The following is a 20,298-nucleotide window of genomic DNA, read 5'->3' as shown; positions in this document are numbered from 1 at the left end:
AGCAGGCCACAAAATCAAAATAGAGGAATGTTTGCTTTTTTTTTGAGGAATGTTTTTATAGATCACACACACACACACACACACACACACACACACAAAAGACATATGCATGAATATAACAAATATATTGAGAAGATTCTAGCATGGGCACTTCAGTGTTTACCATGGTGATCTCTAGGTATAATCATAAGAATATCTCACTCTCGATATCGTCTATGCTGCTTATGTGCTTTAATGAATTACTGGCATAAAAAACTTCTCAAAAAGAACACTGTTTGTTGAAATCTACAGGAAGGAGGGTGGCATAAAAAATAAATTTCCACAGTAATGAAGAAATTCTACTACAGCGAAAGGTAAACCATTTCTCTAGCAAACTGACATTTAGAATGTGTACTTCACATTTGAAATACAAATAATATTTCCTGGCTGAAGAGGTGACTGAGTCCCTTGCCATCAAACCTGATGTCCTGAGTTCACTCCCCAGGATCCACACAGTGTGGGGAGAGAAAAGATTCCTGCAGCTGATTTCAGACCTCCACTCACAAACCCCCTTTTCACATACACACATGCATGCACACACAATAAATAAACATAATTTAAAAAATCATAACTAAGGGACCTGGGATGACTCAGCACAAAAGCATTCAGTGTTCTTACTAAGGAGCTCATTCTGGTTCCCAGAATCCACAATGGGCAGTACACAACCAAGTATAGATTCCCACACAGACACACACTCACAGATAAATATTAAAAAACAAACAAACAAAAGAAATGGCTTAGTGGTAAGAGCGCTGGCTGCTCTTCCAGAGGACTCAGGTTCAATTCCTAGCACTCGTGTGGCAGCTCACAAGCATCTATAATCCAGTTACAAGGGATCTGATGTCCTCTCCAGGTCTCCAGAACACCAGGTACATATGGTACACAAACATGCATGCAATGAAGCATTCATACACATAAAATACATAAATAGATTTAAATTTTTAATTTAAAACCTTAAAAATATTTCTCCAGAATAACTCTCAGTCAATCACAAGCATCCAAACAATAAAATAAAGGAACTTAGTAAACTGACTTGACTTTTGTGTATTTTTCGAGACTCTGCAGAATGTCCATTCCTACATGGAGGTAGAAGGGATTCTTGGTCGCCTAGACAGGACATAAGAGAGTGTTACACAAGAAAGGCCTGGAACAGATACACACCGCCAAAGCTCACTGTGGGGCCTGCAGAGGCTCTCTGAGCGCTGGAGTCCAAGCTAACGAAAGGACCGGAGCCAGACTCACTTCATCTGATGATGGTGTTCTGCCCACCAACACCTGTGACATGTTTACTGTATTCACGGTTAGGAACTCTTCGACAGAGCAGAGCACTCTTTTGACTCTATTGATGCCTAGCATGGTCAGAAGAGAAACAAGGCACACCCTGTGGATACCACAGAGATCAGAGAGCAAGTCCAGTTTCTATCTTGCCTCAGAACTCCCTAGAAACGTTAAGATGCAGAAGTAGGTTAGTAAGACTGTCTCATCTAGTTATGGCACTGGGAGGGCAGAGAGGGGACAACTGTCCTTCGGAGGACAGGACTCTAAAAGGAGGCCTGAACGCTTTCTTCTAACCACCCAGAAAATCCAACCTCAGGTCCTTATTCCTCTGTCACCAGCTCTCTGGTTATTTTAGGGGAGGAAGTTCTCTGGAAGATGAGGCTCCCACCTCAAGCTTCTAACTCAAGCCTACTGCTAACCAAAGGAAACAAGTAGCATGTTGCCTGCCTGAGATTAAGAGACTGGGATGAGCCAAGACGAGAAACATGTAAGTGACAGATTCCTCTGGATGCTAAGAACACAGTGGACAAGGATAGATGTTAAACCTACAGGCAGCAGGGCTAAACTGATGGCATCTGTGAAAAGACGGTCACAGAGTGTGTACACAGCTGCACTTTATTCTAGACTCAGAGAAACCACACCTGACATTACCTATCCTCCCCTTTTTCAAGAGCCTCTAAACCTGTGAGATCTCAGAGCCATGAGTACTAACATCCGCACATGCACACACACAGACATGCACGAGAGATGGGGGGAGAGAGAAAGAGAGAGACAGAGGTAGAGAGAATCTCTCGTGGACTGTGTGGAAGCATCGCCTGTCAATAAAATGCTGACAGCTATTAGCAAAGGGCAGGAAAGAGAAGGTAGGAGTTCTGATAGGAACGGGAGGAGATAATCAGGCGGGAAGGTTCTCCAATTAGTCTGAGAAGATGACTATGAAACTGAGGACAGGAGTCACGGGTCATGTGGCACACATAGAATAAATAGGCTATATAAGTTATGAGCTACTCAAGGAACAAGCCCAAGCTTATGGCCTAGGCATTTATTCATAAATAATTAAGTCTCAGAGTTGTTATTTGGGAACTGGGCAAGGGCAGAAAAGGTTTCAGCTACACACACGCATGCACGAACTCGCTCTCATGCATGCAACTAGAAGCACTGACGTGTAATTCAGTATAACAGTATGTAATAAACATAAAGCACGGAATCCATCCTACCATCAGAATCTAGAAGAATGAGGATCCTTGCACACTGCACTGCCTAACTCATACCTACTAAGCTCCCTCTGCACTGCCTAACTCATACCTACTAAGCTCCCCTGAGCCACCTTCGTTTACCTTGATGGGCTTGTGACTGTGCATATGTGTGTAGAGCATGTGAAAGGTTTGTGAATCAGGTTTCATCTGTCACAGAGACATCTCACAGCACCACGTTGTCCTCTTTTAATACAGTAATTACATAAAAATAAATCCCTCTTTTAAAGAAAGACTAAAATATACTTTTCTATAAAGAGAGAGAGAGAGGAAGAAGAAGAAAGTACTTTGTGTCAGTACTTTTTTTGCAGATGAGAAAACTAGAAAAAAACTGCCCACCCCCACCTCCCACCTCGCTCCCACAAGAGTTCTTTGGTCAAACAAATCTGGAAAACACTAAAAGAGTCCATCTTCCATTGAGCATTTAAGATAAGAAAAATAAAGCCCATATTCGCAGACACTTTCTCCACCCTACAGAATCAACAGAAATGACTCTAGCAAGGCAAAAATAGGCAGAAAGAGAAGAGTCAGTGTGCAACAGCGACCACTGCTCAGCGAGCCGTTACCTGGTAGAGGAGATATGTGGACTCCACTAACTCTGGTCTCAGGGGGTAGAAGAGAACATCAGGGGCCTGCAGTTGCCAGTTATAGCGCTCAGGGAGGGCCCCATAGCGTTTCCATATGGCGTAGTAGAAGGCGTGTAGGCAGATGGCGTCTTCCACATCCCCTATCAGAACCTAGAGAGACAATGCGGCAAATTATCTAAAATTCCAACAGACTTCCAAGTCTAGATTCTGATTTCACACAGGGATCAAGATGTGGTAGTAACCTCCCAAACTCAAAGGAGGCAGAGAATGCTAAGGACAAAAGGACAGAGGGGGCTTTGCCAATAATTGCTCATTCTTAACAAATCTATCTCTCTCTCTCTCTCTCTCTCTCTCTCTCTCTCTCTCTCTCTCTCTCTCTCTCTCTCTGTGTGTGTGTGTGTGTGTGTGTGTGTGTGTGTGTGTGTGTCTGTGTATGTCTATGTGTGTATCTGTGTGTGTGTGTGTGTGTGTGTGTGGCTGGCATATGTACATGTTTACATTTGCTCATGCTTAGACTTGGAGGTTGAAGCAGGATGCTGTCACTCTCCACCTTACTCCCTGGAGTTAGACTAGCAGCAATAGCCTAACTTCTCCTCTCTGTGCCCTGCCCACCCCTCTTCCCCAACCCTGAAGTGACAGGTCAGTGCTGTAGATTTGAACTCAGGTGTGCAGGTTCATACGGCCACACTATGAGGTGTCTCCCCAGCCCTCCTCAACACATCCTTGCAAAATACCTGCAGCCCCGGGAAGAAAGCCTGCAGAGAGTCAATCCAGGTGTTCATGAGCTGCCCACTGAACATGTTCACGTTGACGTAGAGCGGTGGGTCTCCTTCTCCTTCATTGCAGGCTTCCCGGCTGTGGGTCGGAAGAGCACAGGCAAGGGTGAAGAGGAAGCTCACTCTGTCCCTCTTAGCAGTCTACCTCCCTGTGTTCCACTGAAGCAAAATCAATGCTAATTTTTTTCCCAGCTCCTTGCTTAAGTCTTTGGCAGTAAGACTGCCTGTAGGTGTCTACACAAGAACCTAGTTTTAAACATATCCTTTATGGAGCATCAAAGCTTCATTACATTTACAGAAAGCACTTTGACATTTGGGCCTCCGAACACTGCCATGTAACAGAACTGGTCTGTGCTGGCCTTGACCCAAGCAGGGGCCCGTGTTTTACTGTTTAGTCTCTGGTACACAAAGAACACAGTACTGTAGAAAAAAGGGGGGAGGGCAGGTCTGTGGAGATGCATCAAGGAGGAACCCTGAGAGCTTTCTACTCAATTTAGTTCGGTATTTTGTAAAGCTAAAATGAGCTAGGCACAGTAGTGAATGCCTGTAATCACCACACTCGGGAGTGAGGCAGGGGGATAGCAAGTCTCAGAAAGTAAAGAGCACACTTCAGCAAAAGTAGCAAAACTGCAACGCCACAGAGAAATTAGCAGAGTCGTTACATAGCGATGGCATTCAAAATCACGGCAATCCACACTTGCAGTTTCTGGGGGTTGTCTGAGCACACAAGCAAAAAAGCTGTAGCAACAGTCACTCTGCCGTGCCTCACAGTAAGGAAGAGAACACAAAGAGAGTCAAGTGGCAGGCAGTTCTAGCCAAAAGCCTTACACAGTGGTTTTGCAAGAGTTTAATTTTTGTGTGTGTGCATTTGCAAGTGTACTCAAGTACATTCAAGCATGTACGTGCGGGTGCCTAGACAGGCCAGAAGAAGGCATTAGATGCCCTGGACCTGGAGATATAGGAGGCTGTTAGCTACCACATACAGGGTTTAGAAACCAAACTTAGGTCCTCTGCAAAAGCAGCCTGTGCTCATAGCCTCTGAGCCACCCCACCCCAGCTCCCAAATGCTCTCACAAAAATGGTTCCAACCACAGCAGATGTAGAAATGAATCAAAAGCTTACGAAACTGGAAGATCAGTAGCTATTACTTGTATTAGCCGTTTACTACATACATGTACAGAGAAACGCCCAGGGAAAGAAGCCTGGGGTATGAGTGGATTCTGCAGCTTTGCACAGCTTTTCCATTGACACAGTCTCTATGACACTGTAACCATACTGAAAAAAAAAGTAGCAAAGGATACTTCTGAGGCTGCAGAAATGGTTCAAAGGTTAAGAGTACTTCAAAGGAGATCCTAGACTAAAGCCAATGAGTCACCAGTTCCTACATCCCTGTCCCTTAGGAAGTGTGAGATATTTTAAGCCACCAGGTCTGGGGGCTGGGGATTTAGCTCAGTGGTAGAGCGCTTGCCTAGGAAGCACAAGGCCCTGGGTTCGGTCCCCAGCTCCGAAAAAAAAAAAAAAAAAGGCCACCAGGTCTGGGGATACTATACTATACAATGACCAACCCCAAACGGCTACCAATCAATTAAGAGAGATGGTAAGTAAGGACACAAAGAGACCATAGCTGTTTATATTACGTGAAATGGAGGAGGCATGATAGCTCGGCCCCACAACCCCACCCAACTCCCTCCAACCCCCGTGCACGAGAGGTGCTACAGAAGTGTGTGCCAGCTGCAGGCCTGCCTGGCTAAAGAGCAAGGCCTTTGCCGGATGCGGTCCCAGCACTTGGGAAGCAGACCCAAGGGAACTGCTGCAGATCTGAGTCCAAATGAAGAACACCAGGCCAGACAGAGCTCTCCAGTGACACTCCACCCCTGGCATTTTTAAACTGAAAGAAGACATTTGGCAAGGAAGGTTACAGAGTGGAGATGCTTGCCACTGAGCCTGAACAACCAGACTCCATTCCTGGGCTAACGCAGTAGAAAAGAACCAACTCCTGCATGCTGTCCCTCTGACCTCCACACGGGTGCCATGGCAAAAATCCCTCTCCAAAACCAATAAAACCATCATCGTCATCATCACCACCACCATAAATGTTTAAAATTAAAGCAGAGCTGGGCAGGAACGTTTCTGAACACACTGTATGGCACAGAGAGATAGAGGTCAGGGACACACACCCTCTTCGCAGGTAGCTCTGGATGCTCTGATAAGCTGCATTAAACATCTCTAGATCTTCTTTTTCTCCAAAAAGAATGTAAGATTTCAAGAGGTATTCATAGAAGGAATCCAGCCCAGCACCCAAGCCACTCTGCTTTCCAACCCAATGGCCTGTCTGGATGTTCACAACATTGCCTGTGGAAACAAACAAACAAACAAGGCTTAGGTCTCAACCACAGCACAAGGACCAGGGGGACAGCCCTCCTACTTCTCTCCTGCTGCTTCTCAGCATCCATATCCCTGCCAGGTATGAGGATGGGGACTTAAGTCTGACTTTTTTGATCTGTCCTATCAATAACTTGGAAAAGGGAAAGATCCTTCTATAGCACTCAAGTATGTGTGCATGTGCACACACAAGTAGGATTCGGCCACAGATGAAAAAATAAGTCAACGGCTCAACATTTTGCTTTCCCACAGTGGTAATGCATTTCCAAACCCAAAAGAGAGTTCACCCTTCTCCCCATATTCTCATTCCTTGTGATTGTCCTGAAAATAACACTCACAAAAGCAAAGGCCGGCACTGGGGATGTCAGAGGTGGAGGGGCTGAGGTGAGCACTGGGGATGCAGGTCAGAGGTGGAGGGGCTGAGGTCAGCACTGGGGATGTAGGTCAGAGGTTGAAGGGCTGAGGTCAGCACTGGGGATGCAGGTCAGAGGTGGAAGGGCTGAGGTGAGCACTGGGGATGCAGGTCAGAGGTGGAGGGGCTGCCTAACAGGCAAGGACCTGAGTTCCAACACCACAAAGCATAGTCGGGTGTGGCAGTCCACCGGTGTCAGCGCTGAGCAGGTTAAGGTTATTTGGGTCGGGTATGGCAGTCCACGGGTGTCAGCGCTGAGCAGGTTAAGGTTATTTGGGGCTGCATAGAAAGCGGAAGCCAGAAGCTACATAGCAAGACTTTTATGGGGAAAAATGTCCAGCTCTGAAAATCCGTAACTATGAAAGCAAGGCAACAACCTGGAAACACTATACTGATCTGCCTCATGCACCCAGCACAGAAACTGATTCTATTAGCAGTGGGTAATACCGAAAGTCACAGGTGAACTCATCAAAGACTGAGAGGGCCAACTGAAAGCTAAGTGGTCCACCACGTTGAGACGAGGTCTCACTATGCAGCCCAGGCTAGCCTCAGACTCACCCTAATTCGGCCTCACCTCCAGAGTGTTACATTTACAGGCGTGTGCCACCACATTCAGACTAAGTGACTTTATTTCTACTGTTGCTAATCGTTGTATAAAGTTTGTAGATAAATTTCAGAAGACAAACTACTTTTCCAAACCTTTTATAAATAACCCAATATGGTCCCCAAGCAACCAAGTTATTTCCACATGCCAAAAAGAAAATATGTCCCAGCAACACAATTTTATGATGTTAAAAACCCACTTTAAAACACTGTGAGTGAGCAAAACATGGGTGGTTACTAAAGATGAACGCCATGATGAATACATGAGTGTATTATTTATTATATCTACTACTAATGCTTAAAACTTACCCAGAATGAGTTTTAAACATCTTGACTAAATATTCAATGGGGAAAATCTAATATATGTTTCATCTAGGCTTGCACTGGAGTTTCTTCCTTTTTTTTAAGGAGGAAGCCTTTCCACCGGAAATGCTAAGTTCCTGTATTTTTAGAACGTTATATTGGAAGCAATAAAGTCTGCCTCTGAGACAGTTCTTTTTATGGCACTTCTATTAACAATAATTTCCAATGGAATATACCAGGGATCCAAACGGAAGGGGCTCTTAACAGCTGAACTACTATTACCTTCCAAACCCTGAAGCCTCACACTAAGCAAAAGGCCGTGTGAAGAAACTGAACCCATTATGCACCAAGGGCTGCTGTTGGAGTTAACAATTTTCAGATCCAGCAGTACAGAGAGGACGAGGTACTGTGGACGGTTAGAAGGAAGGAGGACAGGGGACCAAAGGCTGTGCGGACCAACTGATGGCAGAGAGTGAATCCTACCTAATAATCCTGTATCGTTGCTCCGAAGGTTCCAGAGGGCTTTCACAGCTCGTCTGGCAACCCACTCAAAAGTGGAATCCCCCAGCAGTCGGCTCAGAATCCCAAATTCCACCAGGAGAGAACCAGCCCCTGCTGTGCAGGTCTCATTATTGCTGTCAGGAGGGACACCCGTCTTCAGATTCACCTGCAGTGGGAAGAATTGAAAGCTGTGTGGAAGGCGGAAGGCTGTTAAACCACTACCCGAGCACTCGGGAGGCCAAGGCAGAAGCGTCAGAAATTGGAGGTCAACCGGCTACAGAGCAAGTTCAAGGTCAGCCTCAGCTCATAGCAAGATCTCAAAAAAAAAAAAAAAAAAAAAAAAAGAAAAGAAAAGAAAAAAAATTGTAGCAAAACTTAAAAATTCACAGTGCTGAAAAGTCACACCATGAGTATAACACTCCGCTAATGGACCCAGGCTCACTGCGACTCAGTCACCACTCGTCATATTACATTCAACCAACAGTAAGAACAGAGTCTGTCATCTTATTATGACATTGTTCACTAAACCATCTCTTTCTGCCAAGTGTCCTTCAAGATCACAGAAGCACCAAGTTCAGGGGTGTTCTGAGTAAAAATGTCCCACAAAGGCTCATGTATTTGGAGAGAACAGTGCGGCTGCTGAATAGCTAGTGTGTCTGTTGCCTGAGGTTAGGGAGCCTCTAGGACATACAACCTTGCTGGGGGAAGTGCATCACTGGGAGTGAGTGGGCGGGCTTTGAGCGGTTAGCGTCTCATTCTACTTCCTGTTGATTCTTTCTGCTTCCTGTGTGAAATAAGATCAGCCAGCTTCCTGCTCGTGCTGCCTGCAGCATTCCTTGCCTGACACTGAGGATTCTCCCTCTAGAGCCATGAGCACTCTTCTGTTAGGTCGCTCTGGGTCCTGGTTTCATCACAGCATCAGGAGTGACTAACAGGAGGTCACACTTAGTAACCTGTAGCTATAAATGGCTTCTAAACTTGAAGGAGTGTCTAAAGCACTCCTTCTCAGCAAACGCAAACAACTGTTGGACGGGAAAGGAGCAGAAGCTGAGCCACAGGATGACAGCCAGTTTCGTCATGGAGGTCCTGTGGTCTAGCACTTCTCCCTGCTTACAGAGAAGGCTAACACAATTCCCAAAGGAGTTATTTGGCTTGCTAAATCAGATGCCACAAATATACAATCTCACTCCAGCATCTAATTGGCTGGTTCTGCAGGCTTCACTTACAGGCATGCGAAGCATTTAAATGAACATTCACTGAGCTCTTCCAATACATGAAGATCTTTGGGAAGTATATCCAAGTCAGACAGAAATGAAGAAACATTCTCCATACTGTCTCATAAGAGAAAATGCAAACCACACAAGAGGACGCATGGTTCTTCAAGGTGAAAGGCTAACTGCTCTATTACCGTATGTTTAGCACACAGAAGGTACTCAGTAAACGCTCAAAATTTTAAAAATTGATATTATGGGGCTGGAGAGATGGCTCAGCAGTTAAGAGCACTGGCTGTTCTTCCAGAGGTCCTGAGTTCAAATCCCAGCAACCACATGGTGGCTCACAACCATCTGTCACTCAGTTACCTCGCACAGACATTCAGGCAGAACACCAAATGCAGATTTCTAAAAGATGACCAAATCTTCTCCAAGGACACTGCTTGGTTCTTATAATCAGACCCATCCCTTTTATAGGAGTCTTAATTCAAGAACACAGTGAACTGTGAACCACAAAGGAACAAGGCGGCCAGGTCTGGTAACTCATGCCTGCAATGCTAACACCTGGAAGGCTGAGGCAAGAAAACCACAGTTCAAGGCCAGCCTGGGCTACATGGCACAAGGCCATTTCTCAAAAACCAGCAAAACAACGGAACAAACCAGTCACTTACCCGAGGATAGGGGATCCCTGTCTTGGTGTTTTCAAAAGCTGGAAGAAGCCGCACAGCCAGGTCATGGGCCATGTACAACAATTCGTTATCATAATCCTCAATTGTCATGTCACCAAAGGGCTGTTTGGAGTCAGTTATTATTCTATGAGCAGAAAGGAGGCTTCCCAGAACCCTAATAGCAAGAAAATAAAAATGATGATGATGATGGTGGTGGTGGTGGTGGTGGTGATGATGATGATGGTGATGATGATGATGATGATAGTACAGAATCCAGTTTACAAAGACAAAAGATGACTCTACTTTTCAGGACCTAAGCTGCCTGGAGCAGCAGGACCTGATTCAGATTCCTATATAGGAATCCTATATAGGATTCCTATAGTCCTCTCTGGCTCTAAGTAACTGATCTTCAGCTCACTGCATTGCTAACAAAAAGAAGGGGAATCATCTATTCAAGACAACTGAGGATTCTGCCTAAAGCATGAATTTCTTGATCTTAGGGCATTAAGAAAAGGAACCATGACTCTTCTGCAGGTCTGACTGTCTACAGGGAGACTGAAGAACCACGCCCATGTGTGGTGAGACAATCTGAGGAGGGAAATGAAAAAGTGGGAGATCCTGAGAAACAGAAGGCTTCCCTCTGATTTATGGCCTTGTAGATACATAAATGTCCCATCGAAACTGTCTAAAAAGGACTGCAAGATTTTTCAAACAAATGATTTCTTTTCCTTGTTTTAGAATAAATAATTTCATAACTTCAATTTCAAGGTTCAAATCTGGATCTGGATTGTTGCGTAGCAATATAATTTTATTTAAACATTGAAAGGGTCAACTTTTCACCCTAGAGAAACCCAGGCACAAAACTGGGTATAGGCTGAGTCCACCATATTTAGCAAAGAGTGAGTGATAAGTGAAAACCATACAGGAGGAAAAGACATCAAAAGAGCAAGCAGTGTTTCTTGTGAGTGGAGAGATGCAGAACTCCATTAAAAACATGAATGAGGGCTGTGGAGACAGTAAACGAGGAAATCAGAAAGGACATGAATGGAGTCAGTGGAAGTGCATCTGAGGGGCACCCTCCTTTATGGACCCTATAATGAGTGTTTCTGTGCAGTTCAAACCTCGATGACATGCACACATCAAAACTACAAGTTTCCATAGATACTAAACTACAATGAGCATAAATAATAGACGTGGAGTCCATACATGCAGACCCTGGAAGAAATAACCCTCGGGAATCACACACACCCCTCACCCATACACCAGAAGTCTTCAACCCATTTCCTGTGCTACGTTACCTTATCGTGGCCTCAAAGACTTGGACGGTGGAATCTTTGTCAAATGAAACGGTGTTGATCACTAACTTGACTGCTTTCTGGAACTCGGATGAATTTCCCATTATCTTTAAACAGAGGAACACAAAACATTAGAGCAGCTTGAAACTGGCACTGAAATGGCAGCCGGCCGCTGCACCTGTGTGTCTGTACTGCCTATGGCTTTGCCACAGTGGGAATGGAAGCCACAAGTCATTTCTCACATTCTACTCCAGGACAGACAGCAAGCCTGTCTCTTACCACTCACTCAAGGGTCCAAGCTCCAAGTGGCACAACTGTGTGAACAACACAGAACCAGCCCTGGGGTGTCTGGTCTCCCCACTCCCTTCTCCTCCAAGCTCTGAGCTGACCTTGATTTACAAGGCAGTTTCTAAAACATCATGGAATAGGAGAAAATAAGCCAGAAAATTAAAATGTGACTCTATCTCTGCTTTGTAAATAAATCCAAGACATCTGAAAAACTAATCAACCGTGCTTTCCATCCAGATGTGTGAGGGTTTTGAGAAACGGTACTACCAAAACAGCATGAAATTGGGAAATGGTTTGGTGGGTAGAAGCACTTGCCATGCAAGCCTGACTGACCTATGACCTGAGTGCAGATCCCTGAACCCATGTAAAGAGACAGCAGTTTGCCCTCTGATCTCCACACAAATGTTGTGGCACATGCTTGCCCTCACACACAAACATATATACACATGTACTGAAAAATAAATATTTAATGTATAAAATCAAAATATGTTCTACTTCCAATTTAAAGTTAAGGTTACTATGCGACATGTGTAGATATAATACCCCAGTGTCCTACTCCCTTCTTAAAGGGCAAAACCGTCACAAAATACTCAGTTTGACCTACATAGAAATAATTTGATTTCACCCATATTTTAAAACCATTTTTGCCTATGGTCATAAACATAGACACCAATAAACAAGTGGAGAAATAGATAATAACATCAAGGAGAAATGATTCTTCAAACACTCCTTCTTTGGGGTGTGTCTTATCTCTTACAATACTGATCAATATGTTTCTCAAATCATATTATTTGCTAGGGTGTAGAGCAGACACAGGCTTTCTGTTCTCAGTTTTCCTTTTTAAAAGATCATGCAATCTCGTTCCGACTGTATGCAATGGTCTGGAGACTCTTTTCCCCTGGGCATTCGTGCAGCTTATCTGCAAACATCTGTTGAAAATGCTAACAAAAGAGAAAAACTTCAACCTAAGGACCTCATGAGAAGTGAGCCAACACACTAACATGTTCAAGACCAGCTACTCTACTCTGAAAAACCACAGAAATAGGTCTGTTTCCTCACAGATGTTCTCCAAGAACAGTATTTGGTGCACCTGCAAATATGATCTCAGAACAAAATGGGGAAGGTGATGAAATCTAGGCACACCAAATTATACACATTAGACAGCCAGTGAGCACAAAGTAACCAGGGCACAGAATTGCATGGGCCTGAGAAAGACTGACCGGATAGAGGAGGAACTTCTCAGAGCCTTGAAAATGCTGACGTTCAGCTCTATCCCTAATTCCAGCACTCCGGAGGCTGAGGCATAAAGATGGTCACCAGTTGGAGACTTTGACTAAAAGAACAAAATACTTGCCTCATGTGTGCAAAGTCCTGGGATTAATTTCCAAGTCCACCAACATAAACAAACAAGCACATCATTTGCAAGGCTGAGGCAAGAAGATTACTCCAAGTTTAAGGCCATCCTGAACCTTACTGTTGAGACCCTGTCTCAAAAATTAAATAAACAGGGCCAGGAAGATGGCTCCTGATACCAAGTTTGACAACTTGAGTTTGATCCCTGGAACCCAAATGGTAGGAGAGAACTAAGTCCTACAAGCTCCAAGCTGTCCTATAACCTCCACTGACATGCTGTATCATGAGCACACACACATAGGCACTAAATAAATGCTCTTAATTTGTTTAAATTAAATAACTTCTTTACCTCAACGCAAAAATTAAATAAATAAAATGCTGTTGTATGATGCGGATCTCTAAAAGTCAGAATTCCTCTGGTTTGCTTAAGAACTTTACTATTCAAGAGGTGCACCCTTAGAATAGATATTGGACAAAATTGGATTATAAATATTCACTTAAACAAAAATCTCCAATCCTACTAAGTAGCACTTCCTGTCAAGTGTGGAGTAGCACAACAAACAGTAATGACGGCATCTCTGTCCTTAGCAAGCAACGGGGTAGAGAGACAAGATGGGATGAACAGGAGTGCCCTCGAGGGTGAGCTTTCTGAAGCCACACATGCACCTTCTGACTCTCCTTTCCCAACAGCAGGCTGAGTCAGCCTCTCGCAGCTCCAGCGCGGTAGCACTAATCACACTGCACTTACTTGTCTGGGCACATTCTGAGAAGGGATGATGGAGACTTAATGGAGCAGCAATCACTTCAGAAGGAAATACTGGGAGACTGAAAGTTCTCTGTGACTAGAGCCTAGAAGGAAACCCAGCAGCCCTATTAGAACCAGGGCCCCCTCCTCTTTCTGCTATCCATAAAATGAAGGTAGACAACATCACCTCCAGCTCTCTCCGAGTCCTGCAACTCTACTACTAGCAAGACACAAGAGAGTCACGGTGTGAACTTAGCTCCCTTAACGAATTCCAACTCCTACCTGACAGCTTTAGACATGTCTTGGTGACATTTAAAGGAATCAGATAAATTACTGAATACAGGACTTGATGCAGGATTTAATAGCTTTCTAATAGTAAAGATGACTCAGAGAGAACAGGCAAGAGTTTGTAAAGTTACTAAGGAGATTGCAGAACACTGGCAATGTCCCCTGGAAAGCATGCTCTGTGGTGCTATGCATTAAGCACTGAACAGCCTGACACGTCCAGTACACTGAGCGCCTTCAGAACATGCCTTGCCTTTATGTTTCAAGATCTCCAGCTTCCAAGGATCAATGAGGGACGCCAAGGGATGAGAGGTGTAAAAGCGGGATGCAGCTGGGTAAACAACGGCCAACACCAAGAAGCAGGAAATAACTGGTGTCCACAGAGAGGGCTGCATGCACGGGAAGGCACCCTGCACAGACACCCCTGAGGAGCCAGGAACTAGAAGCCATTTAGGATAGCTTCTCTTGAAAGCTTCTGGGTTTTGCTCTTGAAGCCCTGTGTTACAAGTTAAAAAGAAAAATAGTAGGTCCCTAAAAAAAGGCTAACAGAATATTACCCTTCAGAATGAACCCTTAGGAGAGAGCCTTCCAGCTAAGGCCATTTAAAAAGAGAGAGCAGTTAGGAGAGACAGGGTCCCAAAAGGAGAGACTGGACTCATAGTTCCAGAAAACAAATAGAAGTTCTGATTCTTAAAGGCTCTTAGGGTTTGGGGCAGGCTTCATACTTCATAGTTTAGCTTAGTCTGATCTATGTACCAAGGGCACAGCGATGGGCACTTAGGAGGAGCATAAACTTATCTTATAGCTAGCTACATGAGAAGAAGCCACTGAGAGGCACAGTATCCTTTTTATATGAGCTCTGTCCCAGAGGGAAAAGGTGACTGGAAAGTGTGACCTGATTTCTGGGAGAAAGACATACAGGCTAGAAGGTGCGCGCGCGCGCACCCACACACACACACACACACACACACACACACACACACACACACACACAGTAGTTTGAATGAGACATCCCTCATAGGCTCGAGTATTGGAACACTTGTTCCCCAGTAGCTGGTGCTATTTGGGGACCTTTTGGAACCTCTAGGAGGTGCAGCCTGTGGAGGAAAACATGAATGATCATCCAGCTTCCTGATCCAGCCATGCTTTTCCCAGCACTGAGGCCTACCCTGCAGAACCGTTAAGCCTAAAGAAACTCTCTCTCCTTCAACTGGCTCTTCACCCTGGTGTTTCAGCACAACAACAGGAAAGTAGTTAATGCAGCCTGTGACCTGACTGTTCAGCCTTCCAGGATATATAAGGTTTCACTGTTTGTCATAGTTTGAGCAGTGAAGAAATATCAGGTCATCTGACAGGATCCCTCCTCCAAGTCAATAACTAGCATGGCAAGGGAAAAGAAACGCTTTTTAAAATCTAGCCATACATTTCTTCTCTACCTTTAAAGGAGAGCCACATGTCCCCTCACTTAACCTTCCATGCTCTCTTGCCTTCCCAGAAAGGTCATTAAAATAAATAACACTCATCAAAGCCTTCTGAGTACAGCATTTCCTGGAATTCCCACTCCTTGGGGAAATGAAGAAATACAGTAGGCCCCCAAACACTTTACCTTAATTATCTTAATTAAGGAAGAAAAGGCTGAACACTTACTGCGAGTGTATCCAAGGCATCAACCAGGGTCAGAGAGTAATTTCCTAGTACATCGTTGATGTTCAGATTTGAACTGAAAAAGAAAGAATTAAAACTAAACAAAGGCATTTTCATTTAAAGTGAAACCAAAAAAAAAAAAAAAAAAAAAAAAAAAAAAAAACCCATAAAAGGAAACACTCATGAGAAACTAAAACTGCTAAGAGTGCCTTTGATCCAGAAAGCGGCTGTGGGCACACGGCAGGGTAACGAAGGCCTTCTTTCTCAAGGGCAGCAGTGTCTGTGCTCACAGGATGAGCAGCTGCAGGACAGCAGAGACACGTGTATAAAGCAGCAGTAAGAAAACTCAAGGGGATGCCAGAGATGGCAAGTCCCTCACTCTCTGAGACTGACTGCCAACCATGCCGGCTCTTTAACCCTGTCCAACTGCAAAACGCTTCATTTCACAATCTTAGGAACTGAAGGAGGGAGCCTGTCAGATGACCTTGGATTTCTTCATTGCTCAAACTATGACACAATGAAAACTAACGCATCCAGGAAGGCTGGGCAAACACTGAGAAGGACCTGGTGTAGCTGAGAAATTCAGGTCACAACTTCACTGACTGTTACCTGTCCTATTACCTACCACAAAGCCAGAAAATGATTAAAGAAGAAATAAGTCAACTACTTGATGATCTCATTTACTAGAGACCAAAGGAAGAAAGCCCTACTTCATCTCCAGCCGCAGCCTCACTCACATCTGGCGTTGCATCAGCTGAGGGTCCCTGCCCTACTTCCTTCCTATGAACGAGTTCTGGATGGCTTGGCCCTGCGTCTCTCTAAAAGACCTCCTGGGGCTCCTAAGATGACTCACTGGGAAATGCCCTTGATGCCAACTCTCAGAACCTGAATTCAATCCCCAGACCCCACACGGTAAAAAGAAAGCACTGATCACACATGTTACCCTTACCTATACACAATTCCTACAGCACACACACACACACAGAGAGCGAGAGAGCGAGAGAGAGCGAGAGCGAGCGAGCGCATGAAACGGAACTTAAATGAAGCAGGCATAAGCAGCTTCCACAACCAATGTTGTCTGAACCTTCAGTGCTTCTCTTTTGTGTGTGGTGGGCACTTAATGGAGGACAAAGAATGTAAAACAAAAACAAGTGCTCAGAGCGGGTTCTGTAGGAACCACCGCAGCCCAACAGCATCACTGGAAAACTGCACTTGTTAACTTTTACTTGATTCTCTTAAAAAAATGTTTATGATGCCAAAGGTGCTCTCAGGGTGAGCAACAGTTATGGATTCAAACAGGCCTCTCAGAGGCAGGGCCAAGCACAAAGGAGTTGCCAAGGGTTGCAGGAAGGTCAAAGCAGACATCCTCACATTCAAAAGCACTTGGCTGGGTTTAAATATTTAACTACGGGCCTACGTTGCTCAGAAACAGAGTGAGTTCCAGACACTCACCTCACCAGAAAATCCCAGGTCACTTAGCGTCCCAACTGACAGGACTGAACAAGAACTCCGTTGTCACCTGGCATTACAGCCCTCTCCTGAGCTACACCCTGATCTGTGGTAAGTGGCACATGCTGGAGCTGCCGGGGCCCATGAAGGCACTCGCAATCTTTAGCAAGTACATTCCTTTCCATGTTTACTGTGCTTTCTCTCTCAGTCCACACACAGAAGGGACACAGTGTTCAACTACTGAAGAACTGGGTACACAGCCACTGGTAGAATGCTTGCCTTGCATGTTTACTGTGCTTTCTCTCTCAGTCCACACACAGAAGGGACAGTGTTCAACTACTGAAGAACTGGGTACACAGCCACTGGTAGAATGCTTGCCTTGCATGTTTACTGTGCTTTCTCTCTCAGTCCACACACAGAAGGGACACAGTGTTCAACTACTGAAGAACTGGGTACACAGCCACTGGTAGAATGCTTGCCTTGCATGTTTACTGTGCTTTCTCTCTCAGTCCACACACAGAAGGGACAGTGTTCAACTACTGAAGAACTGGGTACACAGCCACTGGTAGAATGCTTGCCTTGCATGTTTACTGTGCTTTCTCTCTCAGTCCACACACAGAAGGGACACAGTGTTCAACTACTGAAGAACTGGGTACACAGCCACTGGTAGAATGCTTGCCTTGCATGTTTACTGTGCTTTCTCTCTCAGTCCACACACAGAAGGGACACAGTGTTCAACTACTGAAGAACTGGGTACACAGCCACTGGTAGAATGCTTGCCTTGCCTTGCCATGTTAAGACACTCAGTCTGAAACCCAGCACTGACCTGGCCCCCACAACAATGAATCCTCAGTAACACTAGCCAGAGTCAGTAGCACTTGGCAACTGTTACCAGAGGAGGTTTTCTTTAAATATATCTGTAATAATTGTGGTAGTTCTACCCAAGCCCCAAAATCCACTTAAAAATCTAGAATGTTCACTAGAGCATTTTGAAATCTTTTCTACCAAATAATCCCAGCACTTAGGAGACTAGGGCAGGAGGGTATCAAGTTCTTCGATTACACAAGTCCACGTCTCAGAAAAAAATAATAATAACAGATGTTATCAAAATAGGAGGAAGAGAGTAGAGAATGAAGAAAAAAAAAAAAAAAAAAAAAACAGATTCGATAGAACAACTGGTCCTGGCCCAACAGCATAACATTGTCTGTCCTGCTTCTCCTTGTCAGCCCTTGCATCAGATAACACAGCTCTGCTCTCTGGACATACTTACTGTAGTCCTGTCTCCCTCACCAGCTCCTGAGGAAGTCAATCTTTCAGTACAAGGCAAAACTCAAGAGTACAAGGGGGCCCATGTAAGCGGCTGGTCAAATTTCTCAATTCCCTCCTACTTCATTACATCTGAAGGAAAACTCATGGCAATTCGTCCATGGTGACACTTTAAGGTTCTCACTACCTCTGAACAAACAAAAGGGGAAGAAGGAAGGAGGAGGAGGAAAAAGAGGAAGATGAGGAGGAGGAAGAGGAGGGGGAGAGAGGAGAGGAAGAATAAGAGAGTGGAGAAGATGAGGAGCACAGTGCCTGCTAGGAAATCTGACTATGTAGCTAATAAAATCAAGCAGACATGTTGGGAGGGGGGCGGAAGTGCTACATTAACTTGACCTGTAACAGCTGTTTGGAAATTTTATCTGTTCTGTGTGGGCAGAAAGATAGCACAACAAATAATGCCTGCACACTCAAGGACTTAGTAATCCACAGAGAAGAACGGGACAGGAAGGTAAATATACTCAATTCTCAAACAAAGTCGAAATGAGGGCTCACAGGAAAGGGGTTAAACCGGAAAGGGGTCAGACCAGGAGAATCACCTTCCACATCTCAAGCAAGACTTGAGCCTGCCTCTCTCTGAAAGATTTCTATAAAGGGAATTCTAAAAGAGGTCACACACACACACCCCTCCATCTCTGTCTCTGTCTCTGTCTCTGTCTCTGTCTCTGTCTCTCTCTCTCTCTCTCTCACACACACACACACACACACACACACACACACACACACACACACACGTACGAGTATGAAGGTGTTCACATTCTGGTAAGAGGCCTGAGTAGGAGTCTTAGCCGCTGCTGTCTCTCTCCATCTTATCCCCTAGAGACAGGGTCTCTCACAGAACCTGGAATTCACCAGGTAGCCAGCAAACCCCAGCCATCCTCCTTAGCCTGTTTGGGTTACAAAGGGGTGGCCACACCCAGCTTTTTATGAGCTTGCTAAGGAATTCTAACTCAAGTGTTCACACTTTCATAGTGCCCTCTTACCCACTTACTTTAGCCGCAGCACAAGGCTTTGGGTGTGATATTCTGATGAGGAGTGGGGATGGTTCGTTCTGAAGCAGTTTTCCCAGGGAAACCTATATAACTAGCATTTCAATACGTGGCTCTCTTAAGCTAGATGTGCCTGGGAACCAATACTTCATCTGTTCACTTGGTATTTTCTTTTTGTGGGGAGAACATGGTTTGGGGAGTTAGCTGGATCAAGCACGGTCACAGCTGTCATCCGTGGGATCACAGAAATATCTAAGTTTACTCACAGGTTTGAATTTGGACTCTACAACCCAACAGTAGTTGGGAGCTAGAGACTGGCTGTCCTTATAGGGCACAAGATCCATTTGCTTGTTAACGCAACACAGGGTCCACGTTTATCAAGATAAGCATCAAGAGGATGTGACTAAGGAAACAACACAGCCAGGCATGGCGGCCTGTACCTGTAACCACAGCACTGAGATACAACCCAGGCTGTTCAGGAGAGGTCACTCTCTGCTACCTAGTTAATGAAGACCAGTCTGTACTACATGAGACCCTGCCTTAATGAATACATTTGATTTTTTTTAAATCTGAAAGATATTTTCTGGGCATGGTAAAAATACACTTTGTAATGATTATGGGCAGAGGCAGGAGAATCCTAAGTTTGAGGGCAATGTGGTAGACTCTCAAAACATTTGTATTGCTGTTGTTACTTTATTTTTTGGAACATTAGTATTGAGCTAAGAGCCGCGTACATAGCAGGCAAGTACTCTACCATTGAAATATATCCCCAGACCTCAAAATAAAGTTTTATTTTGTGTGTGTATATGTGCATGTGTGTCTATGTGTGTGCATGTGGGCACATTTGTGTGAGCGGCCACAGGAAGGCTAGATGGTCACCTGGAGGTCCAGTTACAGGTAACAAATTCAAGTTC

At 44.8% G+C, this 20,298-nt stretch overlaps 1 protein-coding gene across 2 annotated transcripts in view; it reads right to left on the bottom strand.

The window, feature by feature from the left end:
- The window catches only part of Edem1 (ER degradation enhancing alpha-mannosidase like protein 1), a 34,705-nt gene that overhangs the window by 7,406 nt on the left and 7,001 nt on the right, over positions 1-20,298 (bottom strand). The window contains exons 2-9 of one of the 2 annotated variants that reach the window (NM_001305279.1): positions 15,627-15,699; positions 11,312-11,415; positions 10,017-10,188; positions 8,117-8,300; positions 6,111-6,285; positions 3,892-4,012; positions 3,137-3,307; positions 1,073-1,146 (exon numbers count right to left, since the gene is read on the bottom strand). In NM_001305279.1, the coding sequence (NP_001292208.1) occupies positions 1,073-1,146; positions 3,137-3,307; positions 3,892-4,012; positions 6,111-6,285; positions 8,117-8,300; positions 10,017-10,188; positions 11,312-11,415; positions 15,627-15,699 (1,074 nt within the window). The remainder of the gene's footprint in view (positions 1-1,072; positions 1,147-3,136; positions 3,308-3,891; positions 4,013-6,110; positions 6,286-8,116; positions 8,301-10,016; positions 10,189-11,311; positions 11,416-15,626; positions 15,700-20,298) is intronic. The other variant, XR_010065628.1, reaches the window with a different exon arrangement.

Source organism: Rattus norvegicus, chromosome 4 (assembly GCF_036323735.1).
Source record: "Rattus norvegicus strain BN/NHsdMcwi chromosome 4, GRCr8, whole genome shotgun sequence".
Classification (NCBI taxonomy): domain Eukaryota; kingdom Metazoa; phylum Chordata; class Mammalia; order Rodentia; family Muridae; genus Rattus; species Rattus norvegicus.
Note: the sequence above shows the minus strand (reverse complement) of the source record. Positions and strands in the feature narration are given on the sequence as shown.